Here is a 23,096-nt window from a genome sequence, read left to right on the forward strand (position 1 = left end):
GAATTCCCGCTGGGACCCTTACCCATAGTCACCCTCCTCCGCAGCTCTTACACCCTCTCAATTCTGCCAGAAGATTCCCCCGGATGGCTGTAGCATTTCCATGACGACAGTCCCTAAAAGGATTGGGGGGAGACTGTGTCGAGAGATGCAATGAGCGGGAGTTGAGACGACAGAGAGTGAAATATGAAGGTGGCCGACAAGAGGGCAAGAGCAACTGTTGCTTTGGAGGGTGGAAACATGAATAGAAAACGTGATGGGGGGTAGGGGTGGGGGTTATACACATGACACTTTTATGGTCTTTATTTGTCACCTTTTTACAAATTCATGAGACATAGTGAAAAAGCTATACAATAAAGTTATAGATACTTTATATAAAATAAAACTGACAGCAAGCATCTTCTTACAGCCTCTTCTTCAGTTTGTAAAGTGCATCATTAGAACGAGGCCTGTCAATGGGAACAAAACAACAGTATTGTACCGAGTGCAGTTTTAAAACAATGGTCATTCAGGTGAGGAAGCCACAGTCAACATTTGGACAACCCTCTAAAAGAAAAGAATTAGACTTCTTCCCTTGGCTAAACATCTAGGACAGGTTTTCACCTCCAAATGACAGCACTTCATAGACACAGAGTTATGTTCACTTGGTGGAACTTTAATAAGGGTTACGGCTGTTCTATAAAGGAGGAGAAGGCATCGTCCATGGCTGCCCTGTTGCCTGCAAAGGACATGAATGAGTTTGGAAAGAGGTAGAATGCAGAGAATCCACTATCCTGCTATTATATTCAATGCAAAACATAAAATCGCATCACAACTTTCAGTGCAGCCTCCTTTAACACACAGAACCCTGCATGCAAATATACAGACAATTTCAGTGAGGTTGAACATTAAATAAAGATTTAGGAGGAACCATAAATCCACACCACAAAAATATGACAGTATCGGTTTAAGGTGGCCCTTCCATCACCTCCACATTGGCTGAGATGATGTAGCTCGAGCAATCTTTGGACCAGGTATCCGTGAAGTTGCTGGACTTTTAGAATTGGTAGGGGAAGCGCCTGAACTTGACGTCTTGGCAGTTTTAATGTGAGCAGCTGAAATAACAGCTGTGCGTATGGTCTTAGCCGTTGCTGAGGATTGGCTTTGAGCAGTCTGAGGCTGGGATGGGAGGTGTGTCTCAGTGTTCGAAGCGAGTCGTTTGGACACACGGACAGGAGCTCCTCGAATAAAGTTTATCTGGGTACTTCCAGAGACCTTATCCAGAACAGTTCTGGCTTTTGACCTGGGGGTCAAAGAGGGCTTTTCTAGAACTGACAGCTCAACAGTGCTTCTCTCCCGTGTGCTGCTGCTTCGTTTAACCTCTGCCTGAGCTGTTGGGCGAGATACAGCAGAGCGCCCTGAAACGCTGCGAGTTATGGACAGCCTTGTGGGTGGGTTTGGAGGAATTGGGGCTCCATTTAAAGGCTCAGTTTTTGAGCGCACTCTGGGAATGCCTGTGCTGCTTGAAGGGGCTGTCCGTGACACAAACCCCCTTTTGGACCCTATCCCACTGCGCACAGGAGTCTTCATGCCTCTTGTGTCTTCCTTTGATGCCGGAGACCCTGCAGTTGTCCCCTCCTCAAGGTCAACCTCCCTCTCCTTCCTCCATTTAGAGCAAAGGCTCGATGTGGGTCGTGGGAGTGGGGAGGTCGGGGGTGACAAGGCCTCGTAGGATCGGAGGCCTTTCACCAGAGTGTGGCACTCCAGTGTTTCCCCTACTCGTGAATATGACCTTGCCATCTCCCTCTCAGCAGTTGACATGTCAGAGGCTTCTTCTGGCTGTGACTGGCTGAAACCTGGAAGACCAGAGGGCATCCAGCCCTCCTCCACAGGTGTCAAAACCACTTCTGTCTGTTTTGATATACCTACATCATGAATTGCCTCGCTTATTTCAACAGATGGAATGTCTCTAGTTCCAGGTTGGGACGGTACTTCTTCAGTAGATGATTCCAATTTGGTCTCAGATTTTGGGTGCTTCAGCAGCTCAGCCTTGGTGTTGCTGTCAGAAAGAGTTCTGCTGGCATCATTGGACTCGCCGAATTGCAAGCTTTCAGTTTTATCCCGAGGAGAACATTTTGTGTCCGTCACTGGCAGGCCTAACAAAAGCCTGCAAGGGGAGACATGGTTCTGAACATCGTAGGCTGGTGTGTCAGTATTTATAGCAGCAGATTTTGTCCTGGAGCTGTTCTGCATGTGTTTTTGAAGTTCTGTTGTCTTCTGTTGGCCTTGTAGCAAGTAAGAAATGCTCTCAGGCCCATGTTGTTTTCCAGGCAAGCGATTTTCATGAGGAGAGGACGTAAGTGATGCAACCTGTGAGTCTTCAACCGTTTCCATGCCCTTGTTTGTTGCCCTGCTCTCTCTGCCTTGAGCGGATTCTTTTCGGTCACTGGGGGAGCATGTGCCGTCGGCCTCTGGTGAGCTGCGGAGCACAGTGCTGGCCTCGTGGTCAGACGAGCTGTTTGAGTAACAGCCGGCTGACGTGGGGCTACTGCCCAGCACAGGGAAGTTCTTGGGCATAGATGAGGTGTTAGGATGCATGTCATTTCTGAGGTGGTGAGTGAATCTGTGGGAATCAAAGCTTCTAAGACTACGACGACTCCATGTGTAGCTCAGATTCTTTTCTAGAAGTCTTTCCAGCTCATCTTTGTCCTCTTGACATTGTGGTTCTCTGGCAAGACTTAGACCCAAGTCCAGTCCCGTACAGACAGCCAGAGAGCGACGCTTTTCCACCATCTCACGTTGACGCTCTAGACGTTTCTGCTCCTTAAGCTCCCGTTCTTCATTTTCCTGTATAAAATGAATTGAGCAAAAGGAATATTGGTCATTTTAAAGGGTTCACTGGTTAAAGGGAATTGGTGGTTACTGCAGTATTTAACCTGGACAGCTCTTTGGAACCGATGACAAAACAAATGGAAGGTTTTACAAGCCTCCTCCAATTTGAAAGAGATGTCATCTTCACAGAGGAAGTCCATCAGAGCACGACTCGACATCCTCATACCCTCCACCTCATCATCTGCCTCCATCAGACGCTCCTCAGCCATCTGCAAACGTTTTCAAAAGATGTGCATCACGCCTGTTGGATTTTTGGAGAATTTTTGTTATGTTAGACTATAGATCCCATAGTGTGTTGACTACCTTCAGAAAAGACTGTGCATGCTGCAGAATCTCTGCCTCGGTTTGTATATTGGCCTTCAGGGCAGCCACTCTGCTTTTTAACTTTGCCAAGTCATCCAGCACAGCCTCCTCACACAACCTGCAGAGATTTACAACTATAATTAGAAATGTAGTAAAACAGATGTGTTTTTCTTCTGAAGAAAGGTTGCATGACAAAAATGGGCTGTAAATAGCTGACAGCTGAATGTGCATCATTCAAAGTGGACGGGGGTTATTACTTAGCACCTTCCTCTGGGTAAGAATCAAAGAATAACAGCATTACACTCAGACTGGCCCAGACTGTACTCTTAACCTTCTTTCCAAAGGCACTTAGCAACAAGTATCAAGAATATTAGATAACAGTAGTAGATTTAAATCCAGTTTAGGAGGTACTGTTTTTTTGAGCAGTGTTGGTATGTCCCCTCAGACTTATTCACAGCAGTATTGGAAGCAACCAACCTGGAGGCGGAGCCAACGTGGCCTAGTTGGCTGGGAAATGACAGTAAACTCTGGTATTTCTTCACTGCTTCCTGCGGAGACAAACACAATTGATTATCCAGCCATTGTCTGCAAAGAAAAAAAACCAATATCATTTAATGGTGACAAAACTCACCAGCCTATCAGCCTCTGTTCTGAACTTCAGCTCAGCTATGCTGACTGTTATGTCCCAGAATTTAGGTTTAGCACTGAACTTACGCGTCTAAACAGGTGAGAAGTTACTTAGTTATCTTTCACATGAATTCTATTGAATTACCCACTGGGGTAAGAATTTAATGAACAACATTTGTGTCATTGAATGTTTTAAAAAAATGCCAATCTTAGATGCATTTTAAGACTTAATTGTATTTGAATATTATCCAGAGTGCCAATTGTAAACTAATAGAGAAATGGGTTTATTATTGTTTGCAGAAAAAGTCATTAAAGTACAAAAATGACACATAAACTGCAGTTTTAGTTTGATGATTGAATCTGAAAAGTTGCTTCATTTGATAAATTTAATACCCCTCAGTCATGGGTCAATCTGACGATCCTCACTGGGATCAAACCTTGTATTCTCATACATACATACAGGCATCTATCCAACAGTCAGTCAGTCCATCCGTCCATCCATCCATGTTTATGTTTATTTATGTTTATTTATTTGGCAGACGCTTTTATCCAAAGCGACTTACAATTTATAACCTATAGGGCATGTTGTGAACTGTGGGGGAAACCGGAGTACCCGGAGGAAACCCACGCATGCATGGGGAGAACACGCAACTCCACGCAGAAAGGCCGCAGCCGAGTTTAAAACCTGCAACCTTCGTGCTGCGAGGCAACAGTGCTAACAACTGCGCCACCATGCAGCCTGTACATACATACATACATTTATTCATCCAGCAATCCATCCATCCATCCAACAATCCACCCAACAAGCAATCCATCAATCCCCTTCAATGAGGTACAAGATTCAGGAAGGAAAGTCAGACATCCTTCTCCCTAGCAACAGTGTCTAGTTGCTTCTAAGAAACAACAAAGCATTTCCAGACCAGAGGAAGTATAATCCATAAAGTTGGATCTGATTTCTTCCTAGTGGGGATGTGCCCAATAAACCTCAGGAGGAAGGTGACCAGGAGACATCCAAGTCCAAAGTGTAGACCACCACATCTGACATGTGCAAGAGCAGTGACTCCCTTATGCAAGAAAAATATATGCAACCATGTATTGATAAACAATATATGGAAGCAAAAATGTAGGAAAATCTGAGGTATTTGACAATATACCAGCATAATATATAACGATAATCTTCGTCTTTGTCTTCGTCTTCCTCCGCTTATCCGGGTCCGGGTCGCGGGGGCAGCATCCCAATTAGGGAGCTCCAGGCTGTCCTCTCCCCGGCCTTGTCCACCAGCTCCTCCGGCAGGACCCCAAGGCGTTCCCGGACCAGATTGGAGATGTAACCTCTCCAACGTGTCCTGGGTCGACCCGGGGGCCTTCTGCCCGCAGGACATGCCCGAAACACCTCCCCGGGGAGGCGTCCAGGAGGCATCCTGACCAGATGCCCAAACCACCTCAACTGGCTCCTTTCGATCCGGAGGAGCAGCGGTTCTACTCCGAGTCCCTCCCGAATGTCCGAGCTCCTCACCCTATCTCTAAGGCTGAGCCCGGCCACCCTACGGAGGAAACTCATTTCGGCCGCTTGTATCCGCGATCTCGTTCTTTCGGTCATTACCCAAAGCTCATGACCATAGGTGAGGATTGGGACGTAGATCGACCGGTAAATCGAGAGCCTGGCTATAACGATAATACATAAGGAATTGCTGCTGTTCTTTTATTGGTGAATATATTCCGTTATCTATTTAAGTAAGTGACCCATCATACAAGAAATAATATACCACTGAAATATATTGTCATATATATCTAATTATATATCTTTATAATATATTGCAATACTTGTGATAGTACATAAGTGCTGGTTTTCATATATTAGGATTTACATAAAATTATATGTTACATATAGATATGTGATAGAATAATACTTTACACATTGATACATTTTGTCATATCGTTCATTAATTAAAATTGCTGAACTAAATAGACAAATTTTTATATTATATAATTTCTTGCTATATATGACCTATATCTCCACTTAATACATGATTACACCTGGCTGTTTATTCTTTAATAAATATATATTTTAACCTGTGTCTGAATGCTATACCTCTCTCTCATAAATATTTAAGTACACACATATTTGTATGTGTATGAATATATTATATATATTCTCACATATATTCAGATATTTGGTGTTCATGTAACTTTGCATTTATTTTGGAATCAGTTATCAGATTTCTATATGTTGGATTATATTGTTCAACACGTTACTGTATATTGTACAGCATATTCCAATATGTTTTTCTTCCGTAAGGGCTCTTCTCTCTAGGTGACTGAGCATCTAAAATTTCCTCTAAAGCCGAGCCCAACCACCCCTTGGGGAAAGCTCCGTTAAGGTGCTTGTAGTCAGGATCAAATTGTTTCTGTTAAAATCAAAACTTTGAGACCAGAGGTAGGGTTGAAATATTAGCAGACCACTGAACAGGAGTTTTGCCATTTGGTTCAGAGGCAAAGACAAAGCCCTGATCAGCTGGCTAAGATTGCCTGTGGCAAAGACATATTCTCAACTCAAAGGTACAAATTTGCTTTTTCCAAGATGAAAACTACACTGTAAAACCTGTTTTAATGAAACTGATTACATTAAAAAAATGCTGAGTTAGTGAAACTCAAAAATAGTTGAAAAAACATATTTTATTTTGTTGCTTTAGATTCCTATTTTTAAGTTACGTGATTTTTTAAGTACATATATTTTTCTGGGTGTTCTCTACCTCATATTCTTAGTTTGTAGTTTTAATTTAAATCAAGTATAAAATACTTGAAATTTTGATTACCCTGCACTGTTAACCCAGATAAGTTGAATTGATGGGACGTTCGTAAACAAATCAAATCAAATCTTTTGAACAAGTTTTCAAAGTGAACGATTAGAGTCCAGTCCCTGTGGAAAGCCGTACATCTTTTCTTACAGGTAACAAACCTCCCTGGAAGTCGGTAAAGAGCACACGCTCAACCCCCACCCACTGCTGTGACGGATGTTGGCCTCACACACCCATAACTGCTGACAGCCTGGGAGAATAACACACATAGCCAAATCCAGAAAATTTGGTGTAAACCACCAAGTCATCATTGACATTGAACAGCACAGCGTGGTCATTCACTTGACCAACCTCCTCACTTACGGTGCCAACATGACACAACAGTAACTCCACATTTGCAACACTGAGCAAAGTAGTAACTACAAACAACACAACCCCTCTCAATAAACATGCATAAACACCCCCAAACAGAAAAAAATAACTCAAAACAAGATTTCCCACAATGCACCTCACCCACCAGTTCTTTATTGTTCCTGAAATCCATCAAAACTGATTGTCCTTGGTTGTTTCTTCTATAGGTCCACAAAAAACTATATATATATATATATATATATATATATATATATATATATATATATATATATATATATATATAATTCAGTTTATCAGGCACACTTAAGGTGACGTACAGATGAATAGAATAAAATAAAAACCTAAAATGATAAATAAATCCTTTTTTAGTTATTACTAATTCCAGTGAAGTTGTTCTTTATTAATTTTTTTAAGTTATGTTTACTAAAAAAAATAGCTTACAAAGTCTGAGTTCTATGTAATTAAAACAAGGAAAGGCCAGAACTAACTCAACAGATTGAGGCCTAGTCCACACGTAGCCGGGTTTTTTTTAAACGAATATCCGCCCCTCCAGAAACTTGCATCCACACCACCTCCTTTAAAAAAAAACCCTAGTCCACACGTACCCGGATAAATACGTTGTTAAGGACATGCCAGACCTGTAGGCGGCAGTACTTCCCCCGTTCTTAACCTCGTCCTTCACCTGTGGTCTTCCGCAAGGAGCAGTAATTCCACTTGCAAAAACAAACAAGCAAAAAGCGCTTGGACAATTGATAAAGCGAGCGCAGCTCTGAGGGTATCCATGCTGTCGGCTAGTGTAAACACAGGTCTCACACGTGATGTCAGCATTTTTTTGTCGCGGAAAGTGACGTTGCGGACCTTAAAACTCCGGTTTTGTCTGTCCACACGCAGACACCCAAAACGGAGAAAACGCAGATCTTCACTTTGGCCAGAGATTTTAAAAAGATCCGTTTTTGTGTGAAAAAACTCCGTTTTCGTGTGGATGACAGGCCAAAACGTAGAAAAATATCTACGTTTTGGCAGATCCCCGGCTATGTGTGGACAGGGCCTAAGTTCTAAAAGCTATTTTAAAATGATGGGTTTCACCTGCTCAAAATGTTTGGGTTTACAGTGGTGTCATTTTTGGAGGAGCGGACTTCCCACACAACTGCCTCAGAGCACACTGAAGCCCATCTAGCACACCTCAGTTCTTACTTGTTTCATTCCAAACACAAAGAAACCAATCATCATTCTTGTAAAATGTTTCTCTGATAATCTATTGACAATGATAACTTTTTCAGACCATTTCATACTTTCAGAACATACCATAGCAACAAAATGGAGCAGATTCATCCCTGGCTTGTTGGCTTTAGTGTCAGCCAGTTTGAGTAGCGATGAAATTCGAAAGCCAGCTGCATTCCCTGCATATCCACCCTGAGAAACCACGCAGAAGACAACTTTAAACAAACAGTGAATCAAAAACCACATGCAAGACCAGAGTGATGGCCCTGGACCTAAATCCTAGTGCATCTGAAGTATACGCAAATACAATAATCTTTTCTGTTTAAAAAGGACTCACAGCATTCATATAGTTCCCAGCTCGCAGCACCAAACGCAGGATGGAGTGTAATTCTGGACAGCTGAGTAGTTCTAGAACAGCAAGATCAATGATTATGAAACAGTTGCTTGGAACTGAGACCAAGACTACAAAAACAAATCAGCAACTTTTATACAAAAAGTAGATTTCTCCAAAATCATTCAGTGGAAAGCAAGTCCATTGTGGCGCCTGACACCACCACACAAGAATCAACAGAAGAATTCTAGCTGGTCAACAAAGTCCCAGGTCTTAATGGAGGTGGAGTGCACAATCCCATGCTGTTGCTTTACCTCTGGCTGCCTCCCTCAGACATCTGGCTGCCACACACAGAGAGGTCACAGCAGGGTCAAACTCCTGTTGCAGGATCATGGCATCCAAACGTAGCCGAAGACTAAAGAGAGACAAAGGAGAGATGGACCCCTCAACGGGGATGTTTGAGTGATGACAGAGACTAAAAAGGTACTCAAGATCAGTCATCAGTTTAAAAAAACACGGCAAGAAATAAGGAAAAACAAAAACAAGGAAAAGGGTTTGAAAACAGCTTTAAAACAGGGCATTCTTTTGGAACATATTCATGCATTTTAATAGATGAGAAGAAGCATACCTGGGGACTTCCACCAACAGCAGCATAAAATGATCAGGCTCTCCCAGGCAGCTCCGCTCTCCACTGAACCTCCTCAGGCGGGATTCCTGAGAGAGAGTGAGAGAGAAAGAGAGGAAAGATGCTGCATTAAAAAAAAACACCTTTTGTTAAAAAACAAAACACGATGTTAACAAAGTAAATTAAGATATATTTTGGGGGTGGATCTCGTCTACAAACAGACCACATCATACAGCATGGTGTACTGGCAAACGTTTGATCATCCTAACCAAAGCCAGATGAGTGGTGGGGGTGGGGGAGAGGAAGGAGCTTGACACTGACATAGGAAAAGAAAAACATTACCTCCTCAGTGTCAGGCAGCAATTTGCAGAGCTCAGAGAGCTTTTCTGCTCCGTAACGATCTCCAGCACCACGTCTAATGTCCTTAACCATCTCCTTAGCAGGCCTGTGGAGATACACCGACATGTTTTAAAGCGAGATGTCCACCAGAAAAGCATTTTTCAGCTTGAAAGCAGGTGTGATCCTAACAGAGAAACAGGCTATTTTCCACTTTTTCTACAACTGTAGGTGAATGGGGTGAATGGGGTTATGCAGGGAGAGCAGTCTGATGCTAAAACGGAGGAAACAGAGCGCTTCCAGCCCATCATAATCAAACAGAAAAGTCTTTATACTCATATACATGTGACTGAGATCCAAAACAGCTGAAGACTGAAGCATTTTCTAAAGGACTTCCTCCAGAAACGGAAGCTCAACTTTTTAAACCCAATGAAAACAAAACATTCAATGGCCATGAAGTACAAAGGCCATGACATGAAATGAGTTTTAAGTCTTTACTCCAGCACTGATGACACAAAAACTGGATTTTGTTTCAACCACTTTTTAAAAGCTCCACGACAGAGAGCAAACAGGGGCCCGAGAAGACAAATGTTTGACTACAGATGAGGAGTCTTTTCTCATTAAAGCTCTCCCTACAAGTCTCAACAACTCCGAGTTTAGAAAGGAAAACCATCTCCAGTTGGCGTGGTGGCATGGCGGTTTTGTTACTCTGCTGTCTTCAGACTATACCAAAGGTTAAAGATAATGTAAACTGGCTTAAATGATTATGAAACGGCCTTTTCCATGACAGTACACGCAGCTTTGTTTGAACCAGGCAAACGGACTAATGAGGCTTTGGAGGATGGATGAATATGACAAACCACCGGTGAGGTCTCTCTCTGTGGGGGGTGGGGCTTTAAGATTAGACACTCTTTATGGGCGCCAGCAGGTGTCAACTTTGAAACTGAAAGAGCCACTTACTCATCACCCCTCCCTAAACCCCAGCTGCTCAGGGTGCAACCTCTCCCACAATACACCAGACATCCCCTCTTCTAACAGGACTTCACACTTGTGACGTTGTTTGGGCCACTGTTGACACATGGCTGGTTTTCCACAGATCAAATCAAGGAAGTGCTGTTTCCCTTGGGAACAGTTTGATACAATAAAGTCTTTTTGTTTTCAACATTAAATTTGATCTCGATTGATCTGGACACAGTTACACCATAAATCCTAATGAACAAGGCTGCAGCTGTTTCTTTCTCAATAATAATTTAATCTGTTAAGGACCAAAAAAATGTCATCAAAAGACAACCAGTTTTTTTTTCTTGGTGCCCCAGGAAACGCTCCAATGTCCAAAGATATTTGGATTACTGTAATCTGATAAGCTAAAAACTTTCAACGTTTTACCTGATCAGTCAACTCTTCAGCTCTTTGATTTCTAGAAGGACTGCATGTTGCCCATCGCTTTTCATGCCAGAATTGTGAAGTAAGATTTTTTTAATGTAGATGTGTAGTGGTGTTATGGTCAAATCTTGAGACTCAGATTTTGCAGGACCAGTTTAGGCTTTAATTCAATTCAATTCAATTCAAGTTTATTTATATAGCGCCAAATCACGACAAGAGTCGTCTCAAGGCACTTCACATAATAAACATTCCAATTCAGGTCAGTTCATTAAGCCAATCAGAAATAATGTTTCCTATATAAGGAACCCAGCAAATTGCATCAAGTCACTGACGAGTGTCAGTGACTATACAGCAATCCTTATACTAAGCAAGCATGCAGCGACAGTGGAGAGGAAAACTTTTGCGGCTGTAAAAGCGACTTGGGTAATGCCATTGTTGTGCTGAGGGGCTAAAATGAGCTAGGACTAGCTATTGGGCCATTGTGAATCAGAATGACTTCAAGAGTGAATCAACCGTAGGTAAACTTTTATTTATTACTTCATAGCATTTCCTGTGGTTTATGAGATATTTTGCTAACGGACAAAGTTGATGCCAATGGTAAATTGTTAACTGGTGCACGGTCTGTTAGCACTTAGAACATTAGTTCGGAATAAATCTCAACCACTACCACGCCAGCATTTAGCCCAACAGCGGTACCACTTTCTAAGTCACAGTCATGCGTTTGCTAATGTTGATTAGCCCCTTGAAGCAGGCTGACACAGGCTGTAAATGTGCACCCAATGATTATTTTACAAGTTTTATTAAAGCCCAGTGCTTTGTGAAATATTTGATCCTCGCATTTAAGAAGCTTACGTTTTGAAGTGACGCAGGAATATTCCAATATTCATACTGCGTTTGGAATCCAAGAGGGAGATCTGTAAATAGGAACACCGACATGTAAGGCCAGCAAAATGGAAAGAAAACAATGTTGCTGTTTTTTATAGTTTGGGAGGTCTCACCTGTTCCGGGCTATCCTGTACAGATCTGCAGTGCGTTAGATCAGACCGCCGCCTCATGATTCTGGTTCTGTCTCTCAGCTTGCAGTCCTTCTGACCAAACAGCTCATCCAGAGAATGAAGGTCTATGGGGAACTCATCCTCGCCTGGAGCAGCCCCACTCCACACACTCTTTCTCCCCTCTACCTTCTCTTTGGGGATCCTCTCCCAGTTTAACTTCCTCAGCTGGCTCTGGCGAATACTATCTGTCTGGCGAAATGGTGAGGACTCTGCAGGAGGAGGAGGAGGAGGAAGAGGAGGAGGAGGAGGGGGTGGCAGAGGGGTGAGCAGCACCTGATGTGACTCCATGGCTGTCACTTCCAGGGTAGCGGGCACAGTTCCATGAAAGGCACGAGTTTCTTTGATGGCCACAGTGAGGCTGATGTGCACAGAGGCAGTCAGGTTGGTTATGGGAAGGGCTGCAGCAGGTGATCAGGCTCCGCTGCTCTTTAATCCAGGATGCCTCCTCAGGATCAAAGTTCAACCAATAAATCTAGACCACAAAATGACAAAATAAACACATTTAAACAAAAACATTACCAATCGGGAACCCCCGCTATTCCAAAGTCTTGCTGCAGAATCATCAGCTTACGAGAAGTTAATGGCTCACCTGAAACTTGGCCTTTCCCTTTCATTATAAACCTGACTTTGCTCTGCAGAATGAAAGTCCCACCAGAACATAAAGATGGCCCTTTTAAATAAGATGAGCTATTTCCATATGTGGGTTGTTTGAACAGCTTGTCCCATCCTGTTCAGTTTCACCCCTCTGCACAAACACACACCTCCACCTTACATGCTGCATGCTAATTACAAAATATGGAAACACCAAAGCCAGGGAAGGAGCAAAGCTAACTGCAACGCTGGGAAATGAACGGTCTGTATCTCAGATCTTTATCAGTTTAACTCACTTTGCATCAGCAGCTTTTCAGCAGGATAAGTTTTACATTTGACTCAAATTCACAGCAAATTAGCTCATTTATAGCTTTTGTTCCCGCTTGGCCCAAACACATTGCCTCGTCCCTTCTTGCATGAGTCAGTCAGTCATAATAACACCTGAACCTGCAGGGATGCACTTGCCAGCCAAGCGGTTCCGCGGTGATGCGCATGAGCGCGCTGCAAAAACAGCACGGGCTGATCACAGCTCTGCATCAACACCAGTTCAGCAGACTTTTACATTTTTAAAGATAAAAAAATCACTTGTCAAATCTTGCTGGCAAGGCAGAGTGAAAGAGAAGCTAAACAGAAACCCGACTTTATTTTTCCTTAAAAAATACTTTTTAGATGTCTGTGTGGAAGTAGGAGAAGTGAAAACTGATAAAGTGCAGGTTAACGCAGCCCACTAAATAATAACCATAATAAACAATTAAAAATATACGCAAGTTTAAAAATAGACACTGTTTTAATCATTTTCGTGTCTCTAATCCGAATCTCGTAGCCTACCTGTTGACGAATCCTTTTCCAGCAAGCTGAGGATAAAACTCCTGACTAAAGTCAGACCCAGTCTCGCGACGTCCATGCGCGTTAGTTTGTGATCCTGTGTCTGCTGCTCTCTGGTGCTCCTCAACTTTCAGGGAAACTTCCACACGCTCCTCACGGTGCGAACGCGCACGCGCGCTCTCCGAATCCGAGTCCTCCCAGTTTTCCCATGAGGAAGATTGGGTGTGTGAGTGGGAAAAAAAAAAAGGGGGGGGGGGGGGGCGCTTGTTCTTTTCTCTACTTTTTATCCACTTTTAGACTTGTCTCGATTAGTTTAAAAATATTTATTACAAATAAGATGAAGCTCTGATTTTATGAAAATTGAAGGGGTGTGTGACGGAACTCTGTATCAAAGTCCACTGTCAGGAGCTGTGCAGACAACTTGATCTGTCTCCATTTCAGGGTTATCACCATACATCTCTGATCTGTGGTTGGTGCAGAGGGCCTTGATCATGCAATAAACCCGAAAGATGGAGCAGATGGCTATCAGACGAGGAAACTCTGTCCATATCTCCTTACTGACACCAAAGTGACACACTGAGGTAGAGCTAAGAGGCCATGAGACCCTTCAGGGTGCTGACGTGGCTCCAGGTGCTATAGGATGCAGACCCACAACAGCCACCTTTCATCTAAGGTGCCTGAGCTCTCCTGGCCCATGTCACCTTCAGTTCTCCAAAGTCCGGCTCAGGTAGCCCCCTTCACCTACTGCGCTGACAGACGGCCGTCATCACTTCATGAGGCTGAAGTAATTAGCAGGTTACGACCCCAAATATCTGGATTTTATTGTGAATGAACCAGGAGGTATGTCATGGAGCACCCTGCCAGAATAAACCGCTCTCAGGAAACTTCACTTTCTATTCACTCACATCTCAGAGTACAGAGCACTTCTCAGAATACGAGGAAATGCCTCTGTTGAGAGACAGCAGCTTTATAGTCCATCAGGGGACTGAACAACCCTGAACAAATCCACCTGTTATGTCTGCATCCATGCAGCGCAGGCGTGCTGACAGTGATTAATAAATAAGGAGGACTTGGCACTTCTCAATTGTTATACCAACATAGTTAAGTTGCACAGAGACAAATTGTCTCATGTTAACAATCCCAGTAGCGCTTTGAGCTGTTTGACCCTGTTGTGCTTATTTTTCCTGAACAGATCCAAAAGATTACAGCAGACATCTCTGTAGCTCAGCTCTAAGTTCAGGGGGCGAACGCAGCTTTGCAGCAAGCTTCAACCCTCCGTCGTCTCCACTTCTTAATCTCACTTTGAAGTCCCAGAGAGGTTGCGCAAAGGTGAAGCCTATTAGCTTCTGCATACCCTACTTTCCATGCAGAACTCAAGTCCATGCACTACCCCCCAATCAGCCTCAAATGTGAAACAAAACCAAAATACAAAAAACAGTGGTTGAGAATTCTTTCCTCACACAGCAATCACATACCTGTGCTGCAGAAACAAATGCCAAAAATAAATGCAATAGAATAATTTTTTTCCCAGATGCTCCTTTTTCTTTCATGTGTAAAAGGGGCTGTGAAAGGGCTCCGTATGGAACTATTGATATCACAAACCACAGCTTCATGTTAGGCGGTCTCTGCTGAGTCCAGTCTGCCTCCTATAGGCCACTTCCATAGCTGAGCACATGGGTCAGTGGGGCTCTGCGGGAGTATCAAACTCCTGTGTAGACTTTGTGTGTGTGTGTGCGTGCATGCGTGCGTGCACGTGAGGAAATGGCATACACATGTGCACACCTGGGTTTCATTCCAGACTGGGACAGCAGGTCTGGGGAGGTCTTCCTAATCAAACCCAGCCTCCACAGACCTTTCTCCATTTCCCAGCTGCTCTCAGATCACATGTGGTTGTCTCGAAAGGCCCGACAAGGATCTCTGCCTTTGGTCCGACAGTCTGATGAGGAGTGACGTGCAAAAGCAACCCAACAGATGACACAAACCCTTCTGTTGTTTGCTGTGCGTACACATTAGAAAGCATTTCATGGTTTATTATCATTATTATGTGTGTGTACTACAGATTTCTTAAAAATAACTTATTGTATATGCTAAGCAGCAATCCCCCTGATTGGTTGGATTAAAATTGCAGACAGCAGAACTACTAAACTTTGCACCTCAGTTTATTTTCATAGCACAACTGATGCTTTGCTGTGTTTTCCAAGCTGTCTGTCTTCACCACATTTTTAGCCTTTGGGTGCGTGTGCATGCATCAGAATGTATGTTGTCTTGTGTTTTCAGCGAGTTAAATTCCTCTCAGGTTGCAAAGAGTGGATGTTTGTGGTGAGGAGGCCTTGCATACATTGTATGTGTTGAAAGAATCTCAGCAGGGTGGAGGGGAGACTTGAGGTGCTTGTGGTCAGTTGTCCTTGTGGAGACATTTGTGTTGACTCTCTTGGTCTTTGCACATCTGGACACTGACGCCACTTCCGACTCCAATTAGGATTTCCTGAGACTCAAAAGGGGATTATTGAGCAGACTTCCCCAACTTTCTTTCTTGCTGCAGCTGCTGCAGGCATTGCACTTGTCAGAACTACAGTCGCACTCCACTAGCTGTTCATAATGTCACGGACACATTCATTCACATAGACAGATGACCTTTTCATTTCCCTCTGTCTCTCTCACTTGGTTGTGAGACGTAAAACGTTTGTATCTGGCGAAATGACTCAAATGCCTTGTAAAGGAATCACAAAAAGAAAGCTAAATAAATGTCTCCCTAAGTGGTGGATGTGAGACCAGCCACAGTGTTTTTACCAACCTGTGGTTGGGCACAAAGCCCTGCAGCAGAGTGCAGGGAAGTTGGGATGCACTGGTTGGTCCTGAGCGGCTGCTTGTGTGGCAAGAGTGATCACACAGTTAATGTTCAAAGGGCTGAGTCTGTTGTAAAGAAGCTACTAAATAGAGATTGACAAAGCGCATCGGTCAAACAAAGGCTTCTCCCTAAAGTAGGCTGTGTGTGTAGCTAGAGGAGTAGTGCGGTGGACTTTGCTGGGTCGGCCATGTATGGAGTCTATAGAGAGTTATTAAAGCAGGGCCTCTTTCCATTTATCCATTTACCTCCAAACCCAACCACATGGGACTCTAGGCTTTAATTGGTTTTTAATTCTGACAGGAAAAAGGTCATGCTGTTTAAAATCACAGCAAATGCAGCTCAATTTATCGCTTGTTTTGCATTAAAATTTCCATCAGAGAGATCGACATTAACATTGTTCCCAGTGGTCCCACATGGCTGTCACGTCTACGTGCTTTACGTTGAGTGATTCCCTCCAACACACACACACACACACACACACACACACACACACACACACACACACACACACACACACACACTTCAAGTGAACCTAATTATTCCACTCCTGCTTCTCTGTGCCAATGAGTGATGTCACCCACCGAGCGACGGTGTTGGCCCTGGGCCCGAGGGCGGTCATGCTGACAGGGAGGAGAGGAGGAAGTTAAAAAGAAGATTAGCAGTTCAGAGGTTCCCAAAGTAGGGAAATGTGGGGAGACCCCAAGAGTTTTGGCCAGCCCAGCGGAGCAGGGATTAACCACCCCACTCTGCTGCTGAACCCACAGTACCTGGTCTCCCTACTGCTCCATCTGCATCACCCATAAAGACACTAAAGCAAACGTTTAGGGCTGAAAGGAAAACACAGAGGGGCCATGAGAGCAGGTCTCAGGGGACTCTCTTCAGGATTATTCTAGCTGCCACCCTCTTCCCATCATTTCCACTGGAATTTATCAGGCCTTGGCAGAAGCTTATTCATCATGTCTAACTTGTTGCATAACAATGCAGGATGCCTTGTCCTGCAGCACTGGAACTGTTGGTAAAACAAGGCACCCTTGGGCCCCAGGAGCCCCTGAGCCAAGGCCGAATTTCTGGTGTTGTGGGGGGAATCTTTTGACGCTGTAGCTGTTGTGTGTTTTACTGGAAATTTGGGGCAGACGTCATAACGGCAAGAGGAAATAATGAGTGGTGTAACAGCGTGGGACAGCTCTGAGTTTCATAATTATGGAAATGTTTCTTATCTGCTCTCTCGTTAGAGGAAAAGACCTATTCCACTTCTGTCTGAATGCTTCTATTGGACCAAAATGTGTGTCTTCTGCCTGGCTTGGCTCTCCACAAACACCATGTAGAATCCCAGTTGCATTCAGAGTGAACTAAACACTTGTGGTGAGTGATGATCAGCCCCAGCTCACCAGAACAAACAGCAAACTCTTCAGTGTGACCCGGTGTCCTCTAAAGGGGACATTGGTTTCTTGCTCTATAACATTTAACTGTCTTCCACTTAGACCTGTCTGTCTAAGAAAACATACTCACACCAAAAAAATCTATAGGTCTGAGGAGGTTAAACTGGGATGGCTTGATTTTGTTTGGCCAAGATGTAGTTTAGAGTGTCTGACATTAGTCTGGTCAGAAGTTCTACATCCAAAGTATAAAATGTTGTCATTGCCCAGCTCCTATGAACATTCACTGACCTCACAAGGTCTTTGTTTCAAACGTTCCCATTAAATCAACGGTGTTCATCTGTTCTTCTCAATCACAAAACTGATTCCAGAGAAACTCAGAAACAATCACTGGATGTACATTTTCTGATTAACGACAGGAGTCAACCCAATTGAAGATGGCCAACACACTTATTCAGCATTAGCCAACAAATAAATGGCTACACTTTTGTCCGTTTTACAAACACTGAGCTAACAATTGTCGTATAACTAGATGAGAGTCATTCAAAACATGCTTTCACTGCTAACCAATGAAACCAGAACTGGTGATATTTTGTGAGAGTCTGCAACACGATTTGTCATATTTGACCACAGTGGCCATAAACCTATCAGTTTTCTATGCAGATTATTTCATTTGGTAACACTGTACAATAAGGGACCCTTTTTAACGTTACCATTATTGTTAACAGTGTCCTTAATGTTAGGACAGAGGACAAGGGGGTGTTTATGTTTTTGCTTATGTATTTAGCAGACGCTTTTGTCCAAAGTGACTTACAAGTGATAATCGGCATGTTGCCCTTGAGGCTAACAACAAGAATAACAACTACAACTTGACATCAATCATGGAGAGGAGGGAACAAGGAGTGGACAGTAGAGAGGGGGGACGGGTGCAGGGAGGGTGCTAGTTTAAAAGATGCTGTCTGAAGAGCAGGGTCTTCAGGAGTTTCTTGAAAATTGAAAAGGAAGCTGCTGTTCTGGTAGTGCTTGGAAGGTCATTCCACATTTGTGGAACGATGCATGAGGAGAGTCTGGATTGTCCTGAGCGTGGTGTAGGCACTGCTAGCCGACGATCTTGTGATGACCGGAGCGGCCGGGTCGAGACGTAAGCCTTTGCAAGAGGATTCAGGTAGATGGGAGCCGTACCATCTCGGACTTTGTATGCTAGTGTTAGCAATTTGAATTTGATGCGTGCTGCTAGCGGTAGCCAGTGGAGCTCAATGAACAGAGGGGTGACGTGTGCTCTTTTGGCTGATTGAAGACCAGACGCGCCGCTGCGTTCTGGACCATTTGAAGAGGTCTCACAGTACAGGCTGGAAGACCAGTTAGAAGGGCATTGCAGTAATCGAGGCGGGAGATGACAGTAGATTGCACCAGGAGCTGGGTGGCATGTTGTGTTAGGTATGGTCTGATCTTTTGTATGCTATACAGTGCAAAGCGGCATGAACAAGCAACAGAGGCAACATGATCTTTACCTAATCTAACCTAATCGGTTAGTTAGATTACAGGCTTGTCTTGAAGACATAAAAAATTGGATGACTTAAAACTTTTTGCTTTTAAATCAAAGACAAGACTGAAGTTCTTATCTTTGGACCTGAAATTCAGAAAAGGAAATTGCTTAGTCAGTCACCTGACTTGAATGGAATTAAATTAATCTCAGAGAACAAAGTAAGGAACCTTGGTCTTATCTTCGACCAGGACATGTCATTCAAATCCCACGTTAAACAGGTTTGTAGGCTTTCCTTTTTCCACCTTCAGAACATTGCTAAGATTAGAAGCATCCTTTCCAGGAGTGATGCTGAAAAACTAGTTCATGCATATATTACCTCAACACTTGATTACTGTAATTCATTGCTCTCTGGAAGTCCACAGAATGTAGATAAAAGTCTTCAGCTTGTCCAAAATGCAGCAGCTAGAGTTCTGATTAGAAGTAAAAAGAAAGATCATATCTCTCCTGTCTTAGCTTCCCTACATTGGCTGCCTGTTAAATTCAGAATAGATTTTAAGATCCTCCTTCTCACATAAAAAGCTCTTAATAATCAAGCTCCATCATACATCAGTGATCTGATTGTTCCATACGTTCCTAACCGAGCACTTCGCTCTCAGTCTGCAGGTTTACTGGTGCTTCCCAGAATATCTAAAAATAGGATGGGAGGCAGATCCTTTAGCTTTCAGGCTCCTCTCTTGTGGAACCAAGTCCCAGCTTTAGTCCATGAGGCAGACACCTTGTCTACTTTTAAGACTAGGCTTAAAACATTTTTATTTGATATGGCCTATGGTTAAAATCTGATGTTAGCCTAGATCTGGACAAGTGGCGGAGTAGAGGGAGGTGGAGTGTACAGTAGGTAAAGACGGCTCTCCCTTGCACTGCCTCCAACATGCCTCCATTTAAAAGGCTAGGTTATCCAGAGTTATCTCTGTAGTTATGCTGCTATAGGCTTAGACTGCTGGAGGACATACTGACTACTTTCCACACTCTACTACTTTCTTCTGCAATTTGCTCTTTAACTGTATTATTTCCTGCTATTTCAGCTGTTAACTTTTTTTTTCTCTAAGCGTTTTTCTCTTCAGAAGATGCTACAATGATACGAGTAACAACAGTAACAGCAGTAACACAAGTAACACCAGTAACACCAGTGACAGCAGTAACAGGGGTAACACCAGTAACAGCAGTAACTCCAGTAAAAGCAGTAACACTAGTAACACCAGTAACAGAAGTAACACTAGTAACAGCAGTGTAGGGGGTAAATATTGTTGCTTTTAAGCTTCATATATTACCTTTACTTATGACCAATAAGATGTGATATTCTATATAAATATAGAATATCAACCTGCTTGGTCTTTGGATTTTTAATCAGAAGATTCTAGGATTCTTTGTTTTTTCAGGGATCAAATGTACTTCATATCAATTCAGACAGAGAGTCAATTTTATAAAAAGTAAGAATTTATTTTCTAAACAATTAAAAACATGACCAGTTAACTAAGACTGCTGTGATGGATGAATCTAAGTGGATGGGATGTGATGCATGGTGATTGAATGGTATGTAATAATCAGAACCTTCTACAGTATCTGGAAGAACTGAGTTCTGGGTGTGAAAAGAATTTGGTTTGCATTAAACTATGAAGTTGGTTCTTATCAAAACGGCATCAGATGAAAACTTGCTGTGTTCTACGTACCCCTGAGGAAACTCCATTTTGGATCCGAGATGTCGGGGGGGGTCGGGTGACCCCAAGGTACTGAAGTTCGTAGAAAAGACCGAAGTAAGACCAGGTTGGTCCAGAGTAGTCTCCCGGATCACAACAGATAGATGAAATCGTTTGCATCAAGAACAGCTGTTTCTGAATAGCTGAAGGAATCGTTTTGCTGTGTCAGATGTAGCTTATAACAGGTTTTTGACAGCTTGTCAAGAGATGCGATGGGAGCAGAGTTTCCCTCCGATGGCCAGGCCAGTCAGAGTTAGCTCAACTAACAGAATGCTGGAATGCTGAATCACTCCGAAAGTGATACTGTTTTAATATTCTCATATTATGATTTACTTGGCCAATCAGGACGTGCCATGTTAAGAGGTGTTAACAAACAAACCCTCAGAACATCACACCTTCTCAGATACAGAATGCTCTGATTTGTGGGTAAGAAAATATCTATGTCACGAGATGGTGTAGGAGGATGTTTGGGACCCAAGATACAGATAACTAGATGAACGAGGCAGGAGGTGGATGATGAAAACAAAATCCTTTTATTTAGGATTAGTCCAAGAGGCAGAGAGCCAAAATCAAAAATCCTAAATCTAAACTGAGTAATGAAAAACACTAGAGAACTAGAAACACTGGAAACACTAGAAGCTAGCAGCAGGAACCAGACGAGACTGACAAGAACAATGGACCGACAAACACACACAGACAGGGTTATATACACTGGGGAGGATGAGAGGGAGATGAACTGCAGGTGTGTGGGGAGAGAGAGAACAGGTGAACTCAATTACTAATCAGAGAGGAAACTAACCTGACCTAAGAATAAAACCTAAAGACAAGAAGAGCAGGAAACATAACTAATAATCTAAGGGGGGAGAAAAACCACAAACACCGGTGGGAAAAGCACACTAAAGAGACTAATAACACGAACAGCTGTAACTAAAGGAAAATGACCTAAGAGAAAAACCTAAAGACCAGAAGGGCAGCAACCATAACTAATAGTCTAAGGGGGAAGCTGAAACTAAAAGAAAACACTACAGAAAGAAAAACTACAGGGGCGTGACTAAAAGGGCGCCAAGGGAGCACAGGACCTGGGAGGGGGATGCCTGAGGAGGGAAACCTAGAGGGCTGAAGATCTGGGTGCAAATGGGGAACACCAGGAGACACAAGAGGAAGACGCAGACAAGGACACATGAGGGTGCTAGGAGACACAAAAGGAGAACCTAGAGAGGGATGGAAAACACAAGGAGAAACATGAGGGGAGACGCCGACTCAGACCATAACAATCTATGTGCAGTGGCGTTACTTTAACTTTACTTTATCTCTACAGTAATGCAAGCTGTGTCTGAGTGTCGATAATGATTCACTTGTTAAAGCAAACATTGCTGATCATAACACCAAAATGTTTCACTGTAATAATAATAAAATTCATTTCAACCACAGTAATTGAAGCACAGATTAATCAAAACATTTCATTAGTATTCATATAACATTTGTTCATTCAACCATATTATTATTTAATGATTATTTAACTTACGAGCTGAAAATAATCAAGTTGTTCAGAGGCATGAGGAATCCTGTAGAAGCGATAAGGGAAGCTTAGGGCTTGAAACGGGAACAGTTTGTTGACAATGTCATCATTTGTTCAGAGTTGCAGAATTTTCTGCGCTCGTTGGAAGATAGAAAATAAAATCCACCTTAGAGAATGGAATTTATGTCTGCAGATGACCGGTGGCTTGTAGGTCAATATGTAGGTGAAAACTGACCATTTCTGGGTATTACAGCAGTAACACTAGTATCACCAGTAACAGTAGTAACACTAGTAACACCAGTAACAGCAGGTATCACCAGTAACAGTAGTAACACTAGTAACACCAGTAACAGCGGGTAACACCAGTAACAGCAGTAACTCTAGTAACACCAGTAACAGCGGGTAACACCAGTAACAGCAGTAACTCTAGTAACACCAGTAACAGCGGGTAACACCAGTAACAGCAGTAACTCTAGTAACACCAGTAACAGCGGGTAACACCAGTAACAGCAGTAACTCTAGTAACACCAGTAACAGCGGGTAACACCAGTAACAGCAGTAACTCTAGTAACAACAGTAACACTAGTAACAGCAATAACTCCAGTGACAGCAATAACACCTGTAACAGCAGTAACTCCAGTAACACTAGTAACACTGGTAACAGCAGTAACTCTAGTAACAGCAGAAACAGCACCAGTAAAGTTCATATTTTGAGAAAACCTGAAGTTCCTAACGTTTTTAGCTGCTATTTGCTAAAAATTTCACGTTCTTCCATTTA

General features: G+C 43.1%; 1 protein-coding gene across 1 annotated transcript; it reads right to left on the reverse strand.

Annotated features, from left to right (window-relative positions):
• Positions 1–285: 285 nt before the first annotated feature.
• Positions 286–13,584, reverse strand: fhdc2 (FH2 domain containing 2). The gene is made up of 12 exons (XM_015975944.3): positions 13,339–13,584; positions 11,863–12,391; positions 11,717–11,778; positions 9,488–9,590; positions 9,149–9,234; positions 8,835–8,935; positions 8,527–8,597; positions 8,274–8,381; positions 3,649–3,719; positions 3,172–3,289; positions 2,913–3,077; positions 286–2,823 (listed from the first exon to the last, which is right to left on the reverse strand). Exons 2-12 carry the CDS (start codon positions 12,205–12,207, stop codon positions 961–963), a joined length of 3,093 nt encoding a protein of 1,030 aa, XP_015831430.3. The 5' UTR covers positions 12,208–12,391; positions 13,339–13,584; the 3' UTR covers positions 286–960.
• Positions 13,585–23,096: the final 9,512 nt, after the last annotated feature.

The sequence above is a fragment of the Nothobranchius furzeri genome, chromosome 1, assembly GCF_043380555.1.
Source record: "Nothobranchius furzeri strain GRZ-AD chromosome 1, NfurGRZ-RIMD1, whole genome shotgun sequence".
NCBI classification, from domain to species: Eukaryota; Metazoa; Chordata; class Actinopteri; order Cyprinodontiformes; family Nothobranchiidae; genus Nothobranchius; species Nothobranchius furzeri.